The 17,651-nt window shown below is 43.7% G+C and overlaps 1 protein-coding gene across 5 annotated transcripts in view; it reads left to right on the top strand.

The window, feature by feature from the left end:
- klhl32 (kelch-like family member 32) overlaps nt 1-17,651 on the top strand; it is a 39,073-nt gene that overhangs the window by 17,903 nt on the left and 3,519 nt on the right. For all 5 annotated transcript variants that reach the window (XM_084942706.1, XM_084942705.1, XM_084942704.1 and 2 more), the window contains 6 exons: nt 4,120-4,218; nt 7,592-7,807; nt 10,038-10,764; nt 10,915-10,973; nt 13,143-13,335; nt 15,374-15,468. In XM_084942706.1, coding sequence (XP_084798832.1) covers nt 4,120-4,218; nt 7,592-7,807; nt 10,038-10,764; nt 10,915-10,973; nt 13,143-13,335; nt 15,374-15,468 — 1,389 coding nt within the window. The remainder of the gene's footprint in view (nt 1-4,119; nt 4,219-7,591; nt 7,808-10,037; nt 10,765-10,914; nt 10,974-13,142; nt 13,336-15,373; nt 15,469-17,651) is intronic.

Genomic DNA, 17,651 nt, shown 5'->3' with positions numbered 1-17,651 from the left:
GTAAGTAGGTCAACAGCAGGCTTGCAAGCCGCCCTGCTTTGGTTGGCTCAGCTCCTGTCTGCCCAGAGGAGATGATAGCAGATGAGATGAGGGCAATAAGCTTACCCCCAGACCGTTAATAATGACCTACTAAAAATCCTTTAGCCACATGTCATAGGCCAGCAGGGTGAAGGAGGAGGCATGCCATCAGTAGCTTCATAGGATTTCTTTTATTTTTTTACTGGCTGCCAACCACAGCGGATCTCTCAATCAATTAAACATCCTGCAGCGCTGCCACAGTTTTATTAGCCACACGTGTACCAGATCACATGGCAGAGGACATGCGTTCTGCCTTACACACATCTTCTTCCATTTTATATCTCCTCCAGGTGAAAGCTAGTAAGCGGCAATAACTGCTGGTTTATACAAGAGCTCACTGTACTCCCACACTGAAGCGGGCACGGAGTTATAAAACTGACTTCTGCTGTGTGAGGTAGAGGTGCTCTAACTGTAGTGGGCTTCTGGAGTGGATAGGAGAGCACGATATGAAGAGAGTTCACTTACTGTTATTACAGTCATCATTGCTGCTGCTGCTGCTGCCTGACAGGATGCTGATTGAGTGAAAAAGGGAAAAAATGCGGGGTTTGATGTTTTTGATAGCATGTTTTCCTCAGTTCATAGTCACCGAATAGATGAAGAGGTGCTTGGAAATTAGTTTTTTCAAATCAACATTTTTATCTGCTCTGTTCTGCTGTTTTTTTTTCTTCTCTAGCTCAGTGTATCTAGATTCTTGTTAATGAAGCGAAAACCACTTGCTATTGCTCTCTGTCTTAATATGTTAAGCTTACGAGGCCCATAGATGGTGCGGCTTGTTAACTGGATTGCTGCCCAGGCCTGGAAGGAAACCATACTGTGATAAATGGGAATGTGCAGATGCAGCTAATTGTGGAGAAGGAGGGTAGAAAAAAAATCTTATCAGAGCGGCTTGCTGGGAATATTTTCTAAGTGGTTGTATATTATACTATTATAAACAAGTAGCCTGATGATTTCAAATGAAGTGTTTACATGAATCCTAAAGTGGCCAAATAATGCGTTATAATGCAGTGAGAGCAATCATGTAGACTGAATGGACAAACATGCAGTAGAATTAAGTAACACATTTGTATTCAGATCTGCTCATTTTGTTTTTCAGATTCAGAAATAATCAGTAGGCTCCAGCAAAATTGATACTCCTGAGGCCTGCTAAACAATGTTCAGTCCATTACTGTGGCAACAGTACCAATGGGTGAGAGAGACAAATGATGAAGTCATTTTTCACACTTTCACTGCTGATGCAGTCACAGCTCTGTGGATATGTAGGGCAGAGCTGCTGAAGGGATTATCAAAGGTTTTGTAGGTTGTTTTTTTTTTTTTTTTTTTAAACCAATCTAAACTGTGGGACAGGTGATTCCACAGGATGAGGGAGATAGCATGGTGTCTAGTCTGACTGGGTTACGATTTAAGTGATACCACCCTCTGCGCAGTTCTCCACCCCTACCTGGCTCTGCTCCTAAGAGCTTACGAGAACGAACTGGCTGCGTTGCAGAGCGTTATGTTGCGTATGGGTGGGTAATATGGAGGAAACAGAAGGAAGCTTTCAGTGCATAATTTTCATCCGCTGCTCATCTAGCTAAACAGGAAGCATTTTGGCAGAATCTGTGCAGAAATAATTGCCTGAATATGTTGCTGCGCTGCAAGGAGAATAATGGCAAATCAAACACAATGGTCAAGCAGGGTTTTTTTGTTCGTTTCCACATTATCTGTTGCAGTGTCCGAAACATTTTTACATTTAACCAGTGGAAATCAAACTTAGCCCAACTAAAGAGTGAAAATAAGAAAGAAATTACAAATATATATACTTTTTTTTAGTTCTAAGGTTGTATGTGTTAGGACATGAAAAAATAAATCATCTTTTTCTTTTTTTTTTTCTTTTTTTTTCTTTTTTTTTTTGCCTGTCCCGTTTGGCTCTTTTGCCATCAGAATTATTGTCTAAAGGCGAAGAAAGATGCCCAACGGATTTACTTTACCAAATTGACCATCCCAGCCTTGCCGTAATGGTCTATTTGATTCACCTTTTATTGTTTATTTTATTTTCACTTGCTGAATATGGGACAGACTTGACTGGGGGAAAGAAGGGGAGAAAGAAAGAGGGAAAGAAAAAACAGCTGAGAAGAGGGATGGGGGAGAAGGGCAAGAAACAAAAACCAACAGAATAAGCAGAGTAAAAAAATGCATATATCAATCACCTGGATCACCTGTTGAGAAAGAAAAAAGAAAACAAGCAGAAGAAAACAAGAGTAATAGAATAAACAACATCACGATGATATATGGGAATATAACTGTAAATACTAAATATTAAACATTATTGTGCAGCACGTAAGATCGACAGCACACAGTGTGCTTTGAGGTAGGAGCCAAAAAGGGTGTAGTTTGTGTGTGTGATCACCCGTGTGTACACCTGTGAGCATGGACGCGCTTGTTTTTTTAAAAGGTTCCTTCATGTAATGATCTGCTAGAGGGTGTGGGGAGCCACTGCCCCGTCCTCCAGGGCATGAAGCAGGTATGGAGGAGATCAAAACTCCAGACATCCAGAGGCCCCCAGAACACAAGAGACCAAGGAAGACCAACAGAGGGGCAGCCTCGCCACTGTCCCAGAAAGAGCTGAGGAGAGTCCCAGATGAGGGGTCACTCAGCAGCCGTGGAGCAGAAGCCAGGGGGGGTTGCAGTGACGTGCCCGTGAGCTCCGCCGGCAGCCAGCTGTGCCTGAGTGACCGAGCCCCAGGCCGAGAGGCCAAGGGCACCCCACCTCCGAAGTGGCCCGAGCGAGCCCCAGGCTCCAGGCCCCGATAAGCGGCCGCCAAGGAGTGAGCCGGTGTGTACCTGGATGCCCAACCCCGGACACAAAGAACCACCAACGCACCGATGTCTGAGGGAGTCCGCCACCGGCAGGGGAAGTGGTGGTGGGGGGAGATAGGCCTCCAAACCTTGGAGGGCCTGAGGTGTCCCCAGAGAGGTGGCGTCTGATACCCAACCTGACATATAGACACAGACATACAGGCACACACAGATACAAACATCCATTCCCACCCTCATGCTCTCATATGCACTTACTCCACACTCAACCAACGTGGAGACAGACATAAAGAGACGCTGTACACACAATCACACTCCCCAGGCGTACTCTACGAACCGGGTCTAGGTACCCTTGCCCCTGGAGGGGGGAACTGCACCCAGACCCAGGTGGTGTTACCCTTTTCCCTGCGGTGGGGAGAAGCAGACCGCCCCGACTCCGCAGCAGCAGGGAGGCCCCACATTCCAGACCCCAGTCGGACAGCCAACTCCTCCTCCCGGCCCCCCGCTCCAGCAGGCCGCAGAGAACGGGGGTGAGAGAAGACTCCAAACCTCCCTCCACCCGCTCATTGTAGTGTTGATGCATGTGTGTTCTAAGGTGCATTTAAAACCCAGGAGGACATGGAGCTACCTGCCAGAGAGCAGCAGGTAAGCGCATAGCCCCTCCTGCTAGCCCTCAATGTCTACGTGTATTTAAAATTGAGAGGTGGGCAACGACGCCAGGGGTAAGGTGTACACCCTGATGGTAATTTGGATTCCGTGTAGCGTGCCCACCCCCAAGATCCTATATGTATGTGTAATGAGAGTGTGAGTAATGTGAATGTCTAAGTTGTGGGATAAAATTGAGGCAGAGGCAGCCAGAAGGGGACAGAGGTGTGTGTGTGTGTGTGTGTGGGAGGGGGGGGTAGCCTCCTCTGCACCCTGGTGACACACCCCTACTCCAAGGCCCTGCATGTGTCTTTTTCTCACATGCTAGATAGCTGGATTAATGTCTCTGGGCTAAAATGCTGTGTTTAGTTTTTATCAAATGTAGCATTATGGATAGATATTAAAGACATTATTCCAGAAATCTTGTGATTTTTCAGAACGAATTTTCTGAAATGTTCCAAGAAAATTGTACAGTACAGTACAAAAGTTCAGAAAAAGTCATCACTTGAAAACAACCTAGAGCTCAGCTGCAGTGAAACGGACACTCAGACACAAATGTTAAAAAAAGAAACCTAATGACCCTGTTTGAATGCTCTGAACCAGATTCTGCTGGAGCCAGCGGTGATCCAGGATGTCCTGTCTGCAGGCAGCCACCTTCAGCTGCTGGAGCTCCTCAGCCTCTGCTCACACTACCTCATCCAGGTGCGTGCACAAAGCACAGACGCACACGCGCACATGAATGCACGCAAGCACACAAACGTTCACATGTTCTGGTGTCCTTGTGTGTGAGCTGGGAACTGCGGACATTAGGAAAAGAAATCAGCGCAGAAACAGATTCATGCTACAAAGTCCTCATCAGGTTAATGAAAATCTGGTAATAACACTGATGTGTGAGAGGTATGGTCCACTCAGGAACAGTTGCTCCGTTTGATCCTATCTGCCAGTTATATCGGGGGAATTTTTACAAATGAGTCACCTTACTTGGGGTTGAATAGCTTACATAGGTCATTTTACGCATTTCCTAAATCATTATCCAAACTGTCAAGTATCTCCTGTGTTTCTTTCCAGTTTTCTTTAATTACTATAGAATTTTTGCTTTTTTTCCCTTCAGAGTCAGAAATGAAGATATTATGTGTAAGAACTGTGAGCTGTTGCAGTTATTAGGGTGTGTGAAAGGCATCTCACCTTTGTTAGGAAAATAATGCAATTTTATATCAAGATTATTGTGATTATATTGATACTGACTGCTTGCATATTAAAATACTGACATGATGTCCCCATCTAAACCAGTAAAAGAGCAAATGACTAGAATTGCATCAAAGCGTTCTTTTCTTCAATCTCTTTGTCGTTACCTTTAATTAGGTAATTTCTACTTTTGGTACTTGTGTGAAAATCAGGTGATGTTTTAGGACCTATTTGAGAAATGTAAAAATTCCAAAGGGTTCAAACCTCTACAACAACAGTGTATGTGTTAACTTCTGTTTCTGCGCTGTTGTTGTTAGTCAAGCTCACTTAGGCTATAATGTGTTAATTAGTGAGATGCAGAGGTGCCTCTAGTTTAACTGTTTTTTTCATCGTTTTTCTTTTGACAGAGACAGGCTCCCTCTGTTTTGGTCTTTGTGTCTAAAGAAATTAAACTGGGATCAATCTTTTCATCTTTTAAAAAAAAAAAATTGGTGTGTCTTGAAAAATGTCGAGCTATTTCTTCTAAATACCTTGACCGCAAAGTCAGTGCTGCAGTTCTTCCATCTACTGATGGTCTAGTGTGAATGTTTAAAGGTCAGTTAGAGGATGCAAGCCCCAGACCTGGGAAGCGTTTAGTGCTGTTGCTCAAGGACACTTCTGCTGGGTTTATGCCTGTGGTCTACAGCAAGGTACCTCAGGCCAGATCATTTCACGAATTGGGCCACGCTGACGTGTGTTTCATGCATTTTATCACAAGATGCACGTGTTAGAACAGAAGCAAAGTCGGCCTACTGTCCTCTGGGTATGTAGTGAAGCGCTGCTGTAAATAAAAAGCAACTCAGGTGGAGGTTGCTGTGGAACAGAAATAGTCTAAGATATCTGATACATGGCTTTATAGTAAGCACCATGCTTCCCCAGAATGGAATCAGTGACTTTTCATAACATAGATAGATAGATAGATAGATAGATAGATAGATAGATAGATAGATAGATAGATAGATAGTGGTCTTGAGCAGCAACTTTCTGATGTTCCTTCAGAGCTTTTCTTTGGAATTGGCTACTTTTTCACTCATTTTCCGTGCAGTCCTTTTACCTAACTGTTTTCTGAGGATGTGTTTTGTTTATTAAACCACTTAACACTGATCTATGAATCATTCAAGCATAAAAAAGCTCCTAAAGGATGAACCAATGTTGTGTCAACACACAGCTGGGAGCAGAGCAAAAGAACCTATTTTAAATGACACGTTTAGGCACTTTGTTACATGTTACTGTTGAGTCTACAAAAAATGCTGAAGATCACAGTTTGACAGGCAGAAAAACAACAAGATGATTCCTAAAAAGCTATTAGCTGAAAGTGTGACTTGCATGGTGTGCAGTGTGTCCTAAAAAAAGGATGACAGTCTCAGTGGAAGGGTGGCTGTCAAGAAGCTATTCTGAAGGGGGGAAGGGGGGACAGGGAGAAAAGGCTGAGGCATGCCAAATTACACAAGAACTGTACTGAAAATCCAAAGAGGAGCTTTGAATCTATCTGTCTGTCTGTTTATCTATCTATATACAAGAGTGCAGTCCTAGGAACAGCAAAGATACTGCACAGGACCCTAAAGCTCCCAGGCCTCTGGTAGAGGACCCGAGCTTGAAGGATAAAGACTGCCCTCAGGGTCGAGAGGGGATTTTTTTTATATAACTTGATATTCATTTATATCATGTTTTATATTATGTTTGGAGATGTTGTCCTCAATTCCCCTCCATGAGGGTATAATCCTTTAACACTGTATTTCAACTCAGGCAAGACTTGGGTCTTACATTAGGACTGTAAATTTAGCTCCAATGTGCCATCTGCTGGTTGTAAAAGGATCATTGCTGGTTTTGTATTAATAATAACCATCCTTCATCATGACTTATCAATCAGAACAATTGATAAGTCATTAGCTAGCAAATCGCTTGTGTGTTCATCACAGCTATCGCATCAGCTCAATGTTCTATACGCAATTTGCTTAGAGTAAGGCCGGACTAATAAAAAAGACTTTTCTGTAAACACTTGAAAATCAGATACATTAGCCAGTCAGGATCATTTGTGTGATTTGTTAGATTCTAATTTGTTCCGCTGAGCATTTGATCAATACATTTCCGTTGCAGTGTATTACATTTTAACATTGACTGGCATGCATGTGTGACCCTTGCCACTGTTGTTTGTAAGATTCTCTAAACCCTCATTCAGATTTTTCTACATTGTTTTTTAATTTCACAGTAGCAAAATTGAAATGTAGTGAGCTGTAATGCAATGTTGTTCTTTAAAACCTCTGAGTGTGGCTGATTCATCAAGGTGCTACATTATTAAAGGCCGATCCGTAGGAGAGGGGAGCTGTTTGTGCTGTAGATGCTGCAAGAGAGCCAGAAGATGGCAGTCTTATTCCACTAGTCAGATCTCACTGTGCTTAGTCTTGCGCCTTTCTCTAACTGTCTTCTAGTATTTGACACGCGATGTTGTCGTGGCACTGAATTCAGACTTGTGCATGTGTGTGCATGTGGCTTATAAATGCAATATGAAGTGGGGATGATCGGCTTCTATTATTTGTAAATGTCACATAGTCTCAGAACAAAACAATGGCTAACACATGAAGGATATTTGGTAAAATCTTACAATTTACACCTGCTAACAAAATGAGAAATAACACAGAGATACAACAGATGTGAACCGATCTTTGTAAATGAAAGGTTCTCATTAGAATTATAATTCAGTCACTGCTCAAATTAATTTTTATGGACTTTCTATAGACAAAAATCATCCTCACTGTTTACTTTGGTGAGTTTCCAGGATCATGTAGTCTGATAGCTGTCTCTAAAGTTTTTTAACAGACCCTAATGGCATAGACGTCCATTCATCCCCCAGGAGCTGAGCAGCGTCAACTACCTGGAGCTGTACCGCGTGGCTGACTTGTTCCACCTCCCCACCTTAGAGGAGGCCGTGGTGGGCTTCCTGGTGGAGCATCTGTCTGAGCTGAGCCAGAGCCGACAGGACGAGGCCCTGCAGCTGCCCTACCGCCTCCTCAGGGAGGTGCTGAAGAGCGACCGTCTCACCTCTCTGAGCGAGGAGGAGATTTGGAAGGTACGAGACACACGAGATGCAGCCCTGAAGTGTTAAAGCACAGTATTAATACGCTGATGACAGTCTGGAAAAACAATCATCTGTGATTGCAAATCTGAAGAAATTGTATTTTGGCACCAAATTCATCAAACATATATATATATATATATATATATATATATATATATATATATATATATATTTAAAACACAAACATGTACAGAAATGCATGACACACAGCAGACGCTCAGACTAATAAACAAGAAATTAAACACTGCCATCTGCATCTCATATACTGTTTGTTTATGTTGATGACAATGTGCAGTAGGAAGGGCTGCGTTTGACCGGGTGTTCGTCTGTCAGCGTATAGTAAGCGTGATGAACTGCCGGCATTGCGGAGTAAAGCGGCAGTGCAGGGTGGGACTCGCCGCTTTGACTGTTCATTTGCTCCAATCAGCCCCCGCACCACCGCCACCCCCGCTCTCTCTCACTTCTTTTCTCCCCTCTCTTTCTTTCTCTCCTTCTTCTCTTCTCTGATTAGGCCCACCGCGGCTCCATCAGAGCCCCAATCCCCCAGCTGTCACTCGGCCGCCCATCTGATTGAAAACAATCAGGCCTCTGATGGCACAATTACCCTGACCCTTTAGCCAGCCACCGCCGCCATAATCAGCCTCTGATTAGGCTGCTTTGGGGCTCCTTCACTTCACCCAGAAGGTTAATTTGGGCATCAGACGGAAGCGAGCGGCGAGCGGGGGCTGTCGTCTGAAAGGGGTGGTGGGCTGCAGGGTGGTGGGGTGCACGCCAAAACCGGACTGACCTAGCTCGGGCGTCAATCATCGTCACTCAGAGTTTTCTTAGAGCCTCTCGTGCTCTGGAAATCACATTTTCTCTGCCTTTGTTTTTCCCCTCTCCCTCTCTCTCCCTCTCTCTCTATCTTGCCATCCTTTGCTCAGTCTCCCCTCCTCCCCTCACTATCTCTTTCCCTCACCCTCTTCTTTTCTCACACACACACACATACACACTCTCTCTCTCTCACACTTTCTCTTTCAGCATGGAGGGGAAGGAGGGAGAAGGAGTTGATTTATTCTGTGCCCCGAGGAAGTTGTGTGATGCAGCGTGACCTTCACAGTCAGCTGCCGTAGTGCGCACACGCATGCTCACACACACACATGCGCACGCACGCACATGCACGCACGCACACTGTCACTTTAAAGCATTGAGGAGGAGAGAGGCGGGGTTAGCAGTGGAGGAAAGGGAAGACGAGACAGCAGAGTGGCACAGTTACCACAAAAAAGACAGAAGCCTGACTTGCATGTTTGTTGCATATTCACACCTTCAGAGGGGACTGAAAGGAGAAATGAGGAAAGGAAGGTTTCGTCTGGATAGCAAAGACAAGGCACGCATCCAGTGTGTGTGCATACATCACATCTCGACTCCTGTATTATCAGTGCAGTCGTGACATTGACAGTTTTTTCCCCCTGATTTGTTCTCAGCCATCCTCGTGTCCCTTTTCCCCCTAAAAATCTTTATTCCTTTATTCGCTGTAATAAGCTCTCAGTCTCTGCGCAGATTGCGCTAACAACCACTTTGTTTTCCTGATAATGGTATCAGTGATCTCCAGTCATCTCGCCCACATTCACACCTCGTCGCAGCTAAATAACCTTCCATCGCTCTCAAGTTCAATTAAATCCCTTCCCTGCTACCCGGTTCGCCCGCGTTAAACAAAGGAGGCTGCCTGTGGATATTTACAGTCTGAATATTGAATGCTGCTGATTAATAAATGCTTGTGTGTGTGTGTGTGTGTGTGTTAGCAACTATGGCTGACTATGGCTCAATCTTGCCATAATAGCCTATAGGTGTCTAGAAAAATTTCTGATTAGCAGTCCTTCAGTGTTTCTTTTTTCTCTCACATTGGTTTTCTTTCTCTATCTCTAATTTTTCCCAAAGTCTTTCCTACTGATTCTTTCCTTCTACACTTCCCTCTTATCCTAACGTCTTTCCTATTTGCCTTTTGAAGGGACTGGATGAAAAACGACTGGAGCAGGGAGACTTTTGTTTCTAATTTAAAACTTGAAAAGAAACAAAAACTGAGCCATACTGAATTCAAATAATAATTTCATCAATAATACATTGAAATTGAATGAGCAGGTTTTGAATTTATGGAACCATGACAGCATGATGAATATTGTAGTCACTGTTCTTCCTGCTTGCTCTTGGTCTCTAACTGATCTTCTCTTCTTTCTGGATTTAGCTGGTTGTTCTGTGGCTCGAGCACGACTGTCGCTACCAGTACACCGAGGACCTTCTGCAGCACGTCCGCTACGGACTGATGGACGTCCCCACACTGCACCACCTTTCGCGTAGCCATCCTCTGGTCCAGTCTAGCCCTACCGCTGCAGCTCTGGTAGATGAGGCCTTGGACTACCACCGCGCCATCTTCGCTCAGCCCCTCCACCAGTCAGCCCGCACCAGACCGCGCTTCCAGTCCCTCACCCTCTACATAGTTGGAGGCCGGAAGCGGGAGGTGAGCAGAGTCCGGGAGCTGCGGTATTTCAACCCAGCTGTGCAGGAGCACGTGCGAGTGGCGGGCGGGTCGAACTGGAGCGAACTGGTCCCCATGCCTACTGGACGCAGCCACCACTGCGTGGCTGTAATGGGGAACTTCCTGTTTGTCGTAGGTGGAGAGATGGAGCACGCCACTGGGAGGACATGTGCAGTAAGGACCGCCTGTAGATATGACCCCAGGGGCAACCGTTGGACTGAGATTGCCCCCATGAAGGCATGTAGGGAACACTTTGTCCTGGGAGCTCTGGGGCAGTACCTGTACGCAGTGGGAGGCAGGAATGAGCTGAGGCAGGTGCTGCCCTCTGTGGAGCGTTACTGTCCCAAGAGGAACAAATGGATGTTCGTCCAGCCCTTTGACCGCTCGCTGTCCTGCCACGCCGGCTGTGTTGCTGACAACCTGCTCTGGGTGTCAGGTACACAAGGAGAGAACACAGACTCAGCCTGCACATTCGGTCCCATATACGTTACTTTTATCTCACTTCTGCTACTAAGTTCACACTTTCACACACATTTGCAGGGAACGTGTCACTGCCAAAATCCTGAGATGTTTGTTTGTGTTCCAGGTGGGGTGACAAACACGGCTCAGTACCAAAACCGGCTGATGGTTTACGACCCAGAACAGGTAGCTGTGGACTGATTGGATTTGTTTCTGTGTGTCGAGGAAATGTATGTTCATTTTCCCTGATTACAGCTGTATACTCGATACTACGGCACACTTTATCACCATATTCCCAAAACATACTAAAGCCAACTTGAGCCAGTATTTACATATAAGCTAAGAATGAATTTACTGTGAACGAGGCTGCTGATAGAGACAAAATTACGTATGATTATACTCTACAGTTCATTCTACTTTCAGTGGGGTTTTCTTTTTTTGAACAGTGATTTTGTTTTACTGACAGTAACCTTACTGTTTTCATTCATCTCCTGACTCTCATCAACAGCAAACAGCAGTGATCAGTACAAAAAACAAACAAACAAAAAATACCCCCTTTTACACGCCCAGGTCCAAACAGCTGACACACAAAATTTCCCTCAAGCTTCTTATTTTTGTTTTCTCAGGAGCTTTTGGAGACCAAATGAGAGGTAGATGAGATTATTTGAGTTACATTTTTCAGGTGTTCAGAAACAGAACTCTAAATTGATGGTCTGTGGTGGATGTGAACTGCTCGGTAAAGCGTTTTGGTTGCTATTACGTCAGTGCTGAGAGCTTGTTGTGTCCTTGGAATCCTTATTCAGAGCCACTTATTATGAGACTCATCCTGACATTTTTCTCTGTGAAAGTTTGTACTGAGGTTAGCGTATAATACAGTTCACTCTGTTTGAATTATTGTTGACTGATGATGAGACTTTTGGAAAAGTACACACCTAAACATCATCGGTGTAATAATAATGGAGTATTTTTTTTCTCTCTCCCAGAAATAAAAGCACACCTTACGTTCTCAATGACGGATAGCACAACAGACAGGTGTCAAGTGTCTGCTAATTGATTTTCACACTGTATGGAATCAATTAAAAACATCCCAGGCACTCTGCTAAATAGTAAAACTAGATTTGGGATGGGAATTGTATTTGTATACATGGTATGATTAATTTGTGCATCTGCAAAGGTGCACTTAATGCAAAACGCCACTTCCAGGACTCTACAGTGCTCTGAAAAACATTTTAAACTGAAAAAGCTGCACTTGTTCAGTCCTTTTCTAATTGCACTGTCATGAATTTTAACATTTAACATGCTAACTGAAAACTTTAGAGTTTGACATGTAGCTCTTGGATTTTTTTTGCATTTTCTCTGAGCACTCAAATTGGGTGAATTTACCCCAACTAGCAAACTGCAAAACCTTTATAGAGGTGGTCATACTTGCTCTGGTCTTCCTTAGTTTTTCAATGTAGAGGCCTGCGAAAACTTTCCTTCACACAAAGCTGTAAAGGTATGTAAAGGTAAAACAACCCCTTTGCTTATTTCAGCAAGACAAAATGTTGCAAACAGTAAAATTTCCTAGTTCCAACTTTTGTCGTGTTTTTTCGGTTATATTTTTTAAATTAAATATGAGCTTCAAATGATTTTGATTCTGTGTGCAATAGTCAAACACACCTTTCTGCACTTTAATGTAGAGGGCTAAACATCAATCGCTTGTGTTTATAGGCAGCTGCTAAAGCCTGTATATAGTACGCGGTGTGTATATGTGTAATGCGCATATCCATATGGGTCTGTGTTTGTACATGTCTGCGTGGAAGCGAGGGAATGAAGAAACGAGTGAAAGAGAGAGGAAGAGAGTCTCATTTGTATTCACCATGAATCTACATTCACCTGCCAGAGCAACAGCAACCCCCCACCCACTCTACCCTCAACAGATGGCCACCCGTCAGCTCCCAGCAGACACACACACACTTTCTCTCTCTCATTCTTTGCCTCAATCAAGCACTCACACACTCACACACACACACAGAAAATACACTTCGACACACTTAGTGAAATGAGCAGGGATCCTCGGTGTAAAATGGAGTGGCTGAAACATATGATTAGAAATAGGGAGGGAAGTCATTAGTACAAACCTGAGCTCCAGTGTCACGTTATTTATCTAGTGCTGAGCATACATCAATTACCCATGCATGGATATGCTTAAATATTAATCTTCGTATTCATCCTCCTTCCCTTTCCACCCTCGCTGTTTCTCTCTGCCTCCCTCTTTGTACTGCATCTCTTATTTTCTCCCTTTTTTTCCCCCTTCAAATCCATCTGCCGTTCCCTCCCCATATCTACTCCCCACCACCTTCGCCTCCACCTCAGGACCAGTGGTTGGCCCGCAGTCCCATGTTGCAGAGGCGAGTATACCACGTCATGGCGGCGGTGAGGAGGGAACTGTACGTGTTAGGCGGGAACGACCTGGATTACAACAACGATCGCATCTTGGTCCGCCACATCGACTCCTATAATATGGACCTGGACCAGTGGACGCGGTGCTCATTCAGCCTCCTCACAGGTGGGCAAAGCGATGAAGCCATTGTGTGAACATGCATACATGCTCAGAAATAACTGTGTGACCTGCACAACTTTTTCCTGAAATGATCCATTAGACAGAAGCAGAAGAAGCTTTGGCTGTGACAGAGAAATTGCAGCTTTCTTGCTGAGAGTTAGAGGAGATAGGTGATGCCATGTCTGCGCTAACATAAAGCTACTGTCAGGAGATGGTTAGATTAACTTAGATAAAGACTAGAACTGGGGCAGTTAACTGACTCTATCGAGAAACAATATTTGCTTCTGCTATTCACCTGACAGGATCATGAAATTCACCACTACAATCCATCTTAAACTAGAACTTGTTTATTTAATGCTGGTGGTTTGGTAAGGATTAAAAAAACACATAGGGTGTGAACAAAATGCTTTTATGCTGGTGCTCGATCACGATACCTTTAATTTGAGCCAGACTAGCAATTTTTATATTAGCAGCTCGAACCCGCTCTGTCAGGACCTGTGGAGCCATAAAAGAGAGCTAACTTAAGACATACAGCATCAAGAGACAGCACCCATTCCTTTATATTTTGGAGACCTTTAAAAAATGTTGCTTTGAGCCACAGTTCTCCAGGCTTTCTGAAGGTCTTTCAAAGTTTATCTTCAGACAATGACTGGTTTTTCATACATTGTCCAGTACTTGAAGCTGGCCGTTTTCAGACGTTTTTAGTTAGTCTATGCAGACATCTTAGAATTTAAACTGGTTCTTTGCTATTTGTAGGCACTTTGCCACAAGCAGCCTGTTACAAAAAATATTTTTCCCATTTCTTTAGTTGAATCTATGAAAAATGCCAAAGATCAGTTTGACAGACATAAAATAATATTTTTTGCACCAACAAGGAGTGCTGTTAGCAGAAAACCTTGCACATCTTAGCATGTTGTACAAGTATCTACAGCAGATGAACAATTTCTGAAAGTCATGTCCTTAAGAAACAGGAGAAAAATCCAGCAAAGACCTGACACAAGACCGGAGACATTCATCAGGGCCTTTAGTTGATCCATGCACTGTTCACTGAAGCCTCATCAGAAATGGTCCCAGTGGAAGGGTGACTGCATTTCCATGTGTGTTTGCACATTTCAATTAAGCGCTGCACCTATTTGCCATTTTTATTGCAAAATATAAAGCTAAGAGGGGTGGCTCAAGACTTTTGCACAGTATCATATATTACACTTTCACGCAAACCTTGATAGTTTTTTGTCAAATCGAGCAAATTAAAAGGCAGTATTTCCAAATGCACAGAGGATTTAGTGACATTTGAATACCAGTGTGATGACTAACAGCAGGCTGATACTCAAGGCCACTGTCGATCAAACTTTTTTCCAAGTTGAACTTTTAATTGCTCTTTATGTAGTTGTAAATCTTTAATGAAAAACACTTCTGAAAACAAGCTTTCAGCAGCTTTAATGCTAATCTATTTGGAACACAATATATTTTTAATACAATTATGCACTGTACATATGTGGTGCTTGGAAACGTAGGCTGAGTATAACTCTTGGCTTTGCCCTCCTCTCATTAGATTAGAAACACAACACATAATGCCTCCCTGTTGGCTGCAAGTAGGTGGTAGGATGATTAAATTAAAACATATAGAGAGTATATGTCTACTTTGGACCTGAGGGTATGTTGCACCTTTTAGCCTACAGGGTAGCGGTGGGATGGAACACAAGCACTGCCAAAACAATCTCACATGCATATACTGTAGGATGTGGTCATGTTTTCTCATTTCCCATTACAGGCTTTAAATTCTGGATGACTTTATTGTTATTTCCTCCTCCTCCTGTACTCCTGTTTGACTTTACACAATTGTTCTCGGATCTTTTCCTCCCATTATATCTGCAAAAGTTTAAAGACAAAGTCACAGAAAGAACACGCCATAGCTCTGCGTACACTCCCACCCTTGCCCAATCTTTCTCCATTTATCTTCCCCTCTGCCTCCTGGGGGACGTGGAAGTCATATTGTCGGGATGCTTGGCACAGTGAAGCATTGTGCCGTCTCTGTCCTCTTCAGGTCAGAATGAGTCTGGAGTAGCGGTCCACGATGACAGGATCTATGTAGTTGGAGGATACTCTATTTGGACCAACGAGCCTCTGGCATGCATTCAGGTGAGTCTTCAGAGTAAAGACAGGTGAATTTAAAAGGCCCCAGACAAGCCCAATGGAGACGACTGAATGCTAAAAAACAGGAGCAGTAAGGATTTCTCTAACAATATGGAAAACATTTGTTTTAATGGTACTTTAAAGTACTTTCAGCATACAAGTGTCAAAATCTGACTGCAGGTCAGATCTCACTGACATAACAAAAAAATAATGCTGGATATCTATACTGATATACAGGGAGTGCAGAATTATTAGGCAAGTTGTATTTTTGAGGAATAATTTTATTATTGAACAACAACCATGTTCTCAATGAACCCAAAAAACTCATTAATATCAAAGCTGAATGTTTTTGGAAGTAGTTTTTAGTTTGTTTTTAGTTTTAGCTATTTTAGAGGGATATCTGTGTGTGCAGGTGACTATTACTGTGCATAATTATTAGGCAACTTAACAAAAAACAAATATATACCCATTTCAATTATTTATTTTTACCAGTGAAACCAATATAACATCTCCACATTCACAAATATACATTTCTGACATTCAAAGACAAAACAAAAACAAATCAGCGACCAATATAGCCACCTTTCTTTGCAAGGACACTCAAAAGCCTGCCATCCATGGATTCTGTCAGTGTTTTGATCTGTTCACCATCAACATTGTGTGCAGCAGCAACCACAGCCTCCAGACACTGTTCAGAGAGGTGTACTGTTTTCCCTCCTTGTAAATCTCACATTTGATGATGGACCACAGGTTCTCAATGGGGTTCAGATCAGGTGAACAAGGTGGCCATGTCATTAGTTTTTCTTCTTTTATACCCTTTCTTGCCAGCCACGCTGTGGAGTACTTGGACGCGTGTGATGGAGCATTGTCCTGCATGAAAATCATGTTTTTCTTGAAGGATGCAGACTTCTTCCTGTACCACTGCTTGAAGAAGGTGTCTTCCAGAAACTGGCAGTAGGACTGGGAGTTGAGCTTGACTCCATCCTCAACCCGAAAAGGCCCCACAAGCTCATCTTTGATGATACCAGCCCAAACCAGTACTCCACCTCCACCTTGCTGGCGTCTGAGTCGGACTGGAGTTCTCTGCCCTTTACCAATCCAGCCACGGGCCCATCCATCTGGCCCATCAAGACTCACTCTCATTTCATCAGTCCATAAAACCTTAGAAAAATCAGTGTTGAGATATTTCTTGGCCCAGTCTTGACGTTTCAGCTTGTGTGTCTTGTTCAGTGGTGGTCGTCTTTCAGCCTTTCTTACCTTGGCCATGTCTCTGAGTATTGCACACCTTGTGCTTTTGGGCACTCCAGTGATGTTGCAGCTCTGAAATATGGCCAAACTGGTGGCAAGTGGCATCTTGGCAGCTGCACGCTTGACTTTTCTCAGTTCATGGGCAGTTATTTTGCGCCTTGGTTTTTCCACACGCTTCTTGCGACCCTGTTGACTATTTTGAATGAAACGCTTGATTGTTCGATGATCACGCTTCAGAAGCTTTGCAATTTTGAGACTGCTGCATCCCTCTGCAAGATATCTCACTATTTTTGACTTTTCTGAGCCTGTCAAGTCCTTCTTTTGACCCATTTTGCCAAACGAAAGGACGTTGCCTAATAATTATGCACACCTGATATAGGGTGTTGATGTCATTAGACCACACCCCTTCTCATTACAGAGATGCACATCACCTAATATGCTTAATTGGTAGTAGGCTTTCGAGCCCATACAGCTTGGAGTAAGACAACATGCATGAAGAGGATGATGTGGACAAAATACTCATTTGCCTAATAATTCTGCACTCCCTGTAGACTGGGTAATGTGTTAGGAAGGAAGGGGGCTACTAATGAGACGATGGATGGTGTCCTGGGGGATCTCCTCCCAGATCTGGATCAGGGCATCACTGAGCTCCTGAGCAGTTTGGAATTGCAAACTGGCAGTGTTGGAAGGACAGAAACATGATGTCCCAGGTGTGTTCTGTTGGATTTAGGTCAGGTGAGTGTTTGGGCCCAGTTAATGGTATCAATTCCTTCATCCTCCAGGAACTGCCTGTATGCTCTCACCACATAAGGCTGTGCATTGTTGTGCACCAGTACAGGGTCAGACAATGGATCCAAGGATTTCATCCTGATACCTAATGGTCTGTGTCCCTTCATGGATTACTGACCCACCACTAGACTGGTCATACTGAATGATGTTAG

Source organism: Perissodus microlepis, chromosome 11 (genome assembly GCF_051167445.1).
Source record: "Perissodus microlepis isolate ML-2025 ecotype Zambia chromosome 11, ASM5116744v1, whole genome shotgun sequence".
Classification (NCBI taxonomy): Eukaryota; Metazoa; Chordata; class Actinopteri; order Cichliformes; family Cichlidae; genus Perissodus; species Perissodus microlepis.
Note: the sequence above shows the minus strand (reverse complement) of the source record. Positions and strands in the feature narration are given on the sequence as shown.